Here is a 9,802-nt window from a genome sequence, read left to right on the forward strand (position 1 = left end):
TGCAGTAAGTACAGACATGCAAAAACCTAAAACTAAAGGGTCGCTGTGTCTGTGAGAAGGAGTCTTTCTGTTTTGAACCCTCACAACTTTGAGAGAACTTGGTTGATTAGAATAGATTGTTTCACGACTCCGATTTTAAATACGTCATTGAGTAATGGCTCTGAGCTTGGGACTGAGCCTTCCACAGAGCCTGCGGCGGTTGATCAAGCTGCAGGGTCGCCATATTTATAACCTAACACAGTGGGTTTGTAAGAATCACTTGAGTGTTTCAGGCTTGTGAGCCAATTATACTTAACAACTTAAGCAGATATAGATCACGCCGTATAAAATGTTTGATGGAGTTGAAGTTCATTAATGAGGCCATAATTCATCAAAACCTCCTTAATGATTGCTGAAAATTTCCAGACCCATAATTAAACTAATAAGTTATTTAAGGATGAACTAGGCATTTTATGTATAACTTAATCAGTTTAATATTAATTTTAAGATAATATTATTTAACTATTAAAATAATAAATTGAATACTAATCTTTAAAAACCTAAGCAAAACCCTGAATTACCTTTTCTGCACACAAAAACCATCTTTAAAGGCATCAGTAAAAATTCACCTTACTGTGTATGTGCGGGGGAGGGTGAGCGTATTTGAGACAATCCTGTCACCTTTTATTTCTGTTCATCTCGGGCCAAGATGGGCAAATTCTCAGCAGGCTCCTTGAAACTGGGCTTGGGCCACAATTCCTCCTCTCTACACACTGACGGCACAGGACCTGGAGGACAGATGTTCCCACTCATATCGGGCTGCAGTTGTGGGCCACACTGTCCCCTAGCGGGATGTCCGATCTCTATGCGAGAGACACTGCTGTGGCTCAGAGCTGCCCCCGCGTCTGAGGATGGGGCACCCCAGGGCTCCCCGAGGCTCCAAGTGTGTCTATCGCGTGCAGTTCCCTCCGGCAAAGTCCCCTGGGCAGCTCAGGGTGAAGGTCTGTACTGGTGAGTCCCCTGAGGTGGAGGCAAGGATGTCCCCAGTCAGTGGAGACACAGGACAAGAGTGACGCTACCCCAGTGTCAGGTCCTCCTCCTCCAGCCAGGATGGCCTGCCTCAGGAGACACTTGTCCCTGCTGTAAGCAGGATCAGGGCCCCAGAGCCAGGATGCCGGGGACAGCAGGTGCAGCCAGCCTTCTGCAGCCCTCACGCTGGTCACTGCAGGGTCCGCGCTGCTTGGCTGAGCTGCAGAGGGAACCCCGGGGGGTTGGCCTCCCGGTGCCCAGGCGAGGCTGCCCCAGCATTTCCCTGAAGTGAAGAAGAACCCGGAGAAGCGAGCACCCCCCGCCCCCCGCCCCGGAAAGGTGGCTGGAAAAAAGTCTCCCAGCAAAGCAGGAAGAGCAGGGACAAGGGCACACAGAACTGCAAGACCAAGGCCACAGAGGAGACTGCGCTCTTGGCGCAGCTGTGCGCTCTCTGTAAGAGGAGGTGGGGGGCCAGGGCCAGCAGGAGCCGGGTCCTGGGTTCTCCCGCCCGTGGCCCTGACACCCCTTCAGTCCTGCTGGCCTCACGGGGCCTCCGACCTCCACAGCCCGATGGTGGTGGAGGACGGAAACGGGCTTCTTGGGTCACTGTAGTATTGGGGTGTCTCGGTGCAAGGCTTCACTTTTGCCCTGACTAACCAGCACCTTCCCAGACCACCTCTGTGACAGGCGCCCCAGCCTGGAGTTTTAGGGACAGCTCTTTCCGCGGTTAGGCACAGGCTTCTGCCTCCTGCTGTGTGTGGGGCACTCAGAGCCTCGCTGGCAGCCGGGGCTCCCTCTGCCTGAGTGGGCCGTGCCAGCCTCCCTCCCTCTCTCTCTCTCTCCCTCTCCGCCCCCCCCCCCGACTTCTCTTCCAGAGCCTCCTGACTGCACTTGGAACAAGACCCAAGCTCTCCTCCAGCCGACAAGGCTCTCTGCACGTGGGACTCCTGCCTCCTTTGCCGCTGGTCTCCCGTCCCCTCTGCTCCAGTCCCCCGGGATCCCTTTGGTCCCTCAGAGATGCCAAATGTGTCCTGGCCCCAGGGCTTTCCCATCACCGCTCCTTCTGCTTGGGAAGCTCTTCCCCAAGCCCCTGCAGCCTCTTTCTTTTCCTCTCGGGGGTCTCATCTAAGATGTGGCTCCTCAGAAGGCTGTCCTTGACCCGCCCAGCTGAGGACCCGACACGTGCACTCTGTTCCTCCAGACACATCCAACCAAAGCCAGCCCCTCCCTGGGTGTCACTGTCTGTTGTTCTCTAAGAATCTAAGCCTCTCGAGGGCTGGGACTTTGTCTTGCTCTAGGCCATGTCCCCGGAACCTGGGCACCCAGTGTCAGTTGCCTGGCTGCCCACCGTCAGGCCCTGTCCAGGCCACAGGGGGTCCCGAGTCCCTGCCTCAGGAGTTCATGCTTCACAGGAGAAAATGACGACAAGCACGTGGAACTCTGCCCTGTCCCTGGAGCATGGAGAACATCCAAATGGGGCAAGAGACTCCTGACCAGCTCTGTCCAGGGAACCTGGAGCTATAAGCAGAAGCAGGGCCCCAGAGCCAGATGCTGGGGACAGCAGGTGCTGGGGACAGCAGGTGCTGGGGACAGCAGGTGCTGGGGACAGCAGGTGCTGGGGACAGCAGGTGGAGCAGCATGGGCAGCCAGCCTTCTGCAGCTCCCACGCTGGTCACTGCTCCAGGGCAGGGTCCACACTGCTTGACAGAGCTGCAGAGGGAACCAGGGCACCCTGGCCTTCCAGCGCCCCCTGTGAGGCTCCTCCAACATTTCCTTAAAGTGAAAAAGAACTCAGAGAAACTAGCACCCCGCTTCCCACCAGCCCACTGAGTAGATTTGAAAGACGCTCCTCTTGGGTGACCAGGGCAAGCCTTTGAGGACCTTACCTGAAATGAGATCCTGTGAGAAGAAGGAGGCAGCTGCAGAGACCTGGGTTTGGCAGGTGTGCTTTTTAAGCAGGGGCCATCAGTGCAAAGGTCCTGAGACAGGGACCACTCAGTAAACAGGTGTCTCAGTGATACCCAAAGAAGGATGTACAGGACAGCCTTCCTCCAGAGGCAGGAGGAGCTACCATCATTATCTTGGCTGCTTTGGTGTTAAAGAGTCTTAAACAGAAGAACAACTGGATCAGAGCCCTCCATCAAAACTGGCATTTCCCGTATGCCTTGCCCAATTATGACCATATTCAGGAATATTTCCAAACAATTCCTCTGCCTTCTTGCTATAAATAGTGAGACTTTCTTTAGAAGCACATAATTTCACAACGCGGTATTTCAGAAGTCGCTACACATTTCTACTGTTTGTGACTTGCATCTGTTACCCAAACTCATGTCTTCAGCTTTTTGTCCACAGTTTCATGGGTCAAATCACAACATGTGGCAGGAGATGAAGGGCTCTAGGTGACTACAGAATTTAGGTTTCAGCTTTTGTTGTTTGTTGAAGGTGCTGGGGATGGAACCCCGGGGTCCTTAACCACTGAGCCATGTCCCCAGCCCTTTCATATTTTATTTAGAGACAGGGTCTTGCTAAGTTACTGAGGCTGACTTTGAACTGTGATCCTCCTGCCTCAGCCTCCTGAGCTGCTGGGATGACAGGCCACCGTGCCCCGCCCACCTCAGCCCATTTAATTTTTAATTTCCAGACAGGCTCTACGTTGCTGGCGATCCTCCTGCCTCAGCCTTAGAATCTAACTACTGTTCTCCTCTGCGCCTTCCCTGGGGTGAGCACAAACCCTGTGTCCTCAACAGTGAGATGGAATCACAACACCTCCCTGCAGGACAGTTTCAAGGACTGAATTAGTTAATGTCACCTGCAAACCACACAGGAATCCTTGGAAGGTCACAGTGTTGCACAAAGTGTTAGCCTTTGATATTTTTCACCAATATAATTTCAATTTCCAGAACTGATCTGAGAACTGACTTTCAATGGAAGAAAATGTGTCTGGGGCTGGGGATGTGGCTCAAGCGGTAGCGCGCTCGCCTGGCATGCGTGCGGCCCGGGTTCGATCCTCAGCACCACATACCAACAAAGATGTTGTGTCTGCCGAAAACTAATAAATAAATATTAAAATTAAAAAATATATATATAATTGAGATCTCTTTAAAAAAAAAAAAAAAAGGGCTGGGGATGTGGCTCAAGCGGTAGTGCACTCGCCTGGCATGCGTGCGGCCCGGGTTCGATCCTCAGCACCACATACAAACAAAGATGTTGTGTCTGCCAAATACTAAAAAATAAATATTAAAATTAAAAAAAAAAATGTGTCTGTCCTGTGCGCGGGTGTTCGTCCATCTCTCTGGAGATCCAGCGGGCCTGGGGGGTATGCATGCACCCCTCCACCCCGTGGACCTACTGTGTGCCCGACAGTTCCGGGTGCCTATAATGCTATCGTATGATATGTTATTATCCTCACAATTCTGGAAGATAGGAAGGACTCCAGTTTACACATGAAGAAAGTTAGGGCTCAGAGAGGTGGACAATGAAAAGTTGCCCAGCTCCGATGCAGCTGTTTGCACCCTCAATTCCCATGAACCCCAGGTGCTCAAGGGCAGGAATCTCATCTTTCCTTCTCCTTCTCCTTCTCCTCCTCCTCTTCCTCCTACATCCTCCTTTGTACTGAGGATTGAACTCAGGGGCACTTGACCACTGAGCCACATCCCTAGCTCTATTTTGTATTTTATTTATTTATTTTTTTAAAAATATATTTTACTTGTAGATGAATACAATACCATTATTTTATTTGTTTATTTTTATGTGGTGCCAGGGATGGAACCCAGTGCCTCATGTATGCTAGGCAAGCACTCTAGCACTGAGCCACATCCCCAGCCCTATTTTGTATTTTATTTAGAGACAGGGTCTCACTGACTGGCTTAGTGCCTCCCCCTTGCTGAGGCTGACTTTGAACTCATGATCCTCCTGCCTCAGCCTCCCAAGCTGCTGGGATTATAGGAGCAGGCCACTGTGGAAGGAGTATCTGGCCCCCAAATCAGGGACCCACTTGTGATATTGTATAATAGACCTAAGCCCCCTTTGCCATGTGACCTTGTCAATCCTTTATCTAGGGGTGGAGTCTACTTCCCATCCCTGAATCTGGGCCATTATTTATTAGTTTTTAAGTGCGTGATGCTGAGTCACCACCACTCAGTGGCTCAGAGCAACACCCATGTATTCCCACAGTGTCCATCAGTCAGGAGCAGCTTACCTGGAGACTGCTTGTGGCTCCCAGGCTGTGGCCAAGGTGTCATCCAGGGGCGGCACTCACCTGAAAGCTCAGGGTCCTTCTGTGAGCTCAAAGGTTGTGACAGAAATCAGATCCTTGTGACTGCAGGACTGAGATGCTCAGCTCTGAGAAGCAACCCACGGCTCCTGCCACATGACCTGCTCCACAGTGTGGCAGTTTGCTTCTTCAAGGACAAAAAAGGAGAGCAATTCTGCTGCCCCAAATCACTGCCCTCAGGGAAGGTCTGGCCCCTCTTTCCCAGAGCCCCCCTCCCCCAGCTGGGTCACACCAGGACAAATTCCCTTTGGGGCAATTCAGAGTCAACTGATTAGGACCTTAATTGCATCCGCAAGAATCTCTTTACATTTTCCATACAACCTAATCATGGTGGGAAAATCCCAGTCTATTCACTGGTGCTGAAGGGGGAGCTCACATAGGACACGAACACCAGGCAGGACTAGGGTGGGGACCTTGGGAACCTTGAACTAGGCTCCCCACACCTGTGACTTGGGGGAGCACAGCTGTGTAACTTCAAGGCCAGGCCTTCAGAGACCTGTGGCTTTCCACCTTGGATGTGGCTTCTGCAGCTGTCACCAGAGTCCTAGGCTAAAGGCCTGACTCCAGGGTCCACCAAGTCAGGTCCAGGTGCCCGCCGCCAAGCCCACAGGTCCTGCTGAAAACCATGAAAGGAACCTTAGTCAGAGCAGCTGCACCAGGAAGACCAGGGGACCCTGTCCTTGGCCCTGCCTTCCAGGGGCTGACAATGACTCTGAGGGTTTACAGAAAGGGGAACAAGAGCAAGGGTTGGAGGGAGAATCACTTCTTGGTGTTTTGTGCTGTGGGTTTGCTCCGTGGCGTGTGCTGACTGAAATGCCCTCTCTGGGCAGCAACTCACGCAGGGGATGGGATCCATCTTTTCCCCTGTGGCCGTGGACCAAATATCAGAACCACACACAGAGGTGAGGGGACTTCTGTTCGTAGAATACAGAAGATCTCCATGGCTTCACAGCATAGGGTATGCTTAGGGGTGGGCACAGATCTCTCAGAAACGGAGTAGCTGGGACAGAACAATTCTCAAAAAAGTCACAGGCCAAACATGTTGTGAGCCACTAAAACTGGCCACTCCGCCTACTATGCTGGAATTGAAACACGAAGGCCCAGAGAGGGGAAAGGATCTCCACAACCAGAGGGACACAAACCTGAACATCCTCAGCCCCCCCGTCACCTCATCTGAGCATTCAGCTGAAGAGTCCCTGGTGGCTGCACTGCCGGTGACAAAGTCCAAGCTCAAGCAGCACCCAAGGTCCTTCCCTGTGAGGCTACCCATCCTCCCAGTGTCATTCCTTGCTGCCTCCCCCGGCCCAAGCCACAGCAGGCTGCGTGTTGGGTCCCCAAAGCAGACATCTTCATGCCTCAAGGTACGTGCCCTGGATGACACCTCTACTTGGGATGCCCTTCCCATTTGTCACTAACAGGCAGATTCCATTCCCGCCCCCTGAGAAGCCCTCCTGGCCCCTCCTCCAGGCCTCCCCCAAGGCGCCCTGTACTTACCTTCTGTGGTAGGCTGAATAATCCCCCCACCCAGGACGCCTACATCCTGATCCCCAGAACCCATGAATATGATTCCTAACTCATCATATAAAGGGACTCTGCTGGCATAATTGAGTCAAGGATGCTGAAAGGGAGAGATTGTCCTCAATTATTTGGGTGGACGAAAGGTGACCACAGGGTGCTTGTGAGATGGAGGCAGGAAGTCAGCCAGCAGAAGGCAGAAACAGATTTGAGTGATGAAGCCCTCCATGCACCCAGGAATGCCAACAGGTTCTACAAGCTGAACAAGGCAAACAACAGATTCTCTATTGCAGCCTTCAAAAGCAAACAGGCAGGAGGATACCTGGACTCAGTGACACTGATTCAGGACCTCTGACCCCCAGAACCCTAGTATAATAAACTTGTGTCATCCAAGCCACTAAGTTTGCTGTATTTTGTTACAGCAGCAACAGGAAACTAATACACCCTTCTTGCAGCACTAGTCACATTGCATGGTAGGTGCCTTTCAACATGAAGGGGCCAGACCTTAGCCTACTGAGCCTAAGGCATCTTTGTTTCCTGATGGTTTAATACAAACCTGATCCTTAACAAGGGCTCACAAATGCTGATGAATGAATTGTCCAGTGGATTGATAACTATCTGCGTCATTTGCTGCCTTCTTCTCAGCCTACATGCGCGAGCGTGCACACACACACACACACACACACTCACAAAAATCACACTTCCCGCACCCTGGCTGCCCCTGCCCCCAGAGCACAGCGCTTTTTTAACCTGGATGCTCACTTGGGGCTTGCCAGTGAATAGCTGTTGCTCTGGCGCATTAGGATTTATGGGGGAGGGGTTCTCTCAAGGTAGTACTTGAACACATTTGCAGGGATACAGGGATGAAATGCTAGTTTTTTGATGTGGTTGATTTGAAACAGCAAGCAATGGTAATGCAGCACAGAAATGTAAAAATCTTTCCTGATGAACAAGTCGTGCTAACAAGAGAAAATTCTGACCACCCCCAACCCATCTCAGTTTCCCCCCCACCACTAAAATGATGGCGATATCAGTATTTAAGGTCTAATTGATGTCAGTAAGGGAGAAAAGGCAGATTTCAGAACAGTGTAAACAGTACTATCCTATTTTGTTAAAAATTATACATGCGTACATATACACATATATACCCGCAATGAATATCCATGTGATGTATATATAGTATTCATGTGCTTACATAAGCAGTGAACAGAGGCTGGAAGATTTTTGAAGATGTCAACGGTTTTATGGAGGTTACAGGGTTTTCCCCCCTTGTCTATGTTTTTTAAATATTTGTTTTGCAAAGAACAAGACTATTGTCGTAACGAAAAAAAAAAAACCTTAAATAACTTCAAAACAAAAGGTTTTGTGTGGCTAGGGCTACTTTCTGTCTATTTGGGGACCGTTCCAGATCCCGCAGCCCCTCCCCAAATGGGAAGTTGGGGTCTGGTGTCCCCGAGAGCAATGGCGGAACCAGGAGCGGAACTGCGGGCAGGCCAGTGACGTGGCAAAGCGGCCTGGGATGAGAAAACATTGATATGACTGCGGGGGAGGATTCTGACAAGTGACCCAAGGATGACCCGCTCTGGACCTAATCTGAGGTGCGGGACCTTCTCGCCCTGCAGCTTCTCCCTCCTCCTGCCACAGCCGCATGGTCCTCTCCTCGTCTTCACGGCCCCCTGGGTGAATGAAGGCAGGTGCTGCCCAAGACCGCAGCTCGAGAACGGATGCCCAGGATCACCTCGGCCTCCCTCGACCTGCCTCGGCCGGGTCCACCGCACCCCCTTTCCTGCGGTGGCGTTTTTGTTTTAACTCATCTGAACTGGTTACAAAACCACACACCCACGAATACATAAATAATGGATAACGGAGCGGGTGGGGTGTGGAGTAGAGAAATTCCCGCAAGGCCTGGCAAGGCAACAGCAAATGCATTTCTGCTGTATCATATTTAACTGTTTGCAAACTTCTACAGGAGGATGCGCCGCGGCTGCAGACGCCAAGGCTCACTCGCACTTACAGGTCTGCGGCCTGGCAAGACGTGCAAGGGGGGTTGAATGGAGGGGAGAAGGTGATAGCGACCGAGGCCTGGAAGATGAAGTGGAGGGGAGTGGAAGACTGCACTGCGCCTCACCGGGCTTGTCACAAGCCAAACATCCACTGGTCTCCCGCCCGGGTTCCCGCCGCCAGGCGAGGCCCCTTTAAGAGCCAACACGAGCCCCCGCCTCGCGAGCGCAAACTTTCCCTAGCAACCGCCCCGGGGAGGGGGAGGTCCTGGCAACGGCGCGCTAGCCGGGCGGGTCACGTGACGGCCCGCAGCTGGAACGCGAGCGCGCGCCCCGCCGCGCGCCCGCCGGCCGGGGCCTGTGCGCTGCGGCGCGTGCGCGAGCGGTGCAGCACCGGCCGCGGGAGCAGGGAGTATTATGGGCTGTGGGTGCCGCTGAGCAAGATGGAGCTGTCTGCAGTGGGCGAGCGGGTCTTCGCGGCCGAGTCTATCATCAAACGGCGGATCCGAAAGGTGAGCTTTCGCCCGCCGCCGGCCTCCGCTCCCCGGGGCCGGAGCCCTCGGGGCGAAGCGATCCCGCTAACCCGGCTCCCTCGGCCACCCCCGCGTCGCCGCCTCCCTGCGTCCCCGCATCCTCCCCACCCCCACACCCCTCCTTTTCCCTTTCTGTTTTTCAGGGACGCATCGAGTACCTGGTGAAATGGAAGGGGTGGGCGATCAAGTGAGTGTGGCGGGGCCCGGGGCGTGGGGGAGGGGCGGCAGCGGGCACCCGGCCTTGGGAGGAGGGTGTCGCGGAGCTCCTCGCGGCGTGCCCTGCCTCTGTGGTTTCATTTGGATTTTGTGCATGCGTGACTCGGCAGGTACAGCACTTGGGAGCCCGAGGAGAACATCCTGGACTCGCGGCTCATTGCCGCCTTCGAGCAGAAGTGAGTTGGGAAGCTGGCAGGGGCGGCGGGGCCGAGGCTCGTGGGGCGCCGCGCGGGGAGGCGCGAGAGCCGGGCGCGTCG

General features: G+C 53.4%; 1 protein-coding gene across 3 annotated transcripts in view; it reads left to right on the forward strand.

Annotated features, from left to right (window-relative positions):
* Positions 1-8,339: 8,339 nt before the first annotated feature.
* The window catches only part of Cbx6 (chromobox 6), a 13,186-nt gene continuing 11,723 nt past the window's right edge, over positions 8,340-9,802 (forward strand). The window contains exons 1-3 of one of the 3 annotated variants that reach the window (XM_048801325.1): positions 8,340-9,308; positions 9,473-9,516; positions 9,656-9,721. In XM_048801325.1, coding sequence (XP_048657282.1) covers positions 8,886-9,308; positions 9,473-9,516; positions 9,656-9,721 — 533 coding nt within the window. In that variant the 5' untranslated portion in view covers positions 8,340-8,885. The remainder of the gene's footprint in view (positions 9,309-9,472; positions 9,517-9,655; positions 9,722-9,802) is intronic. The other 2 variants (XM_048801331.1, XM_048801338.1) reach the window with 2 other exon arrangements.

This window comes from Marmota marmota, unplaced genomic scaffold (genome assembly GCF_001458135.2).
Source record: "Marmota marmota marmota unplaced genomic scaffold, marMar, whole genome shotgun sequence".
Taxonomy (NCBI): domain Eukaryota; kingdom Metazoa; phylum Chordata; class Mammalia; order Rodentia; family Sciuridae; genus Marmota; species Marmota marmota.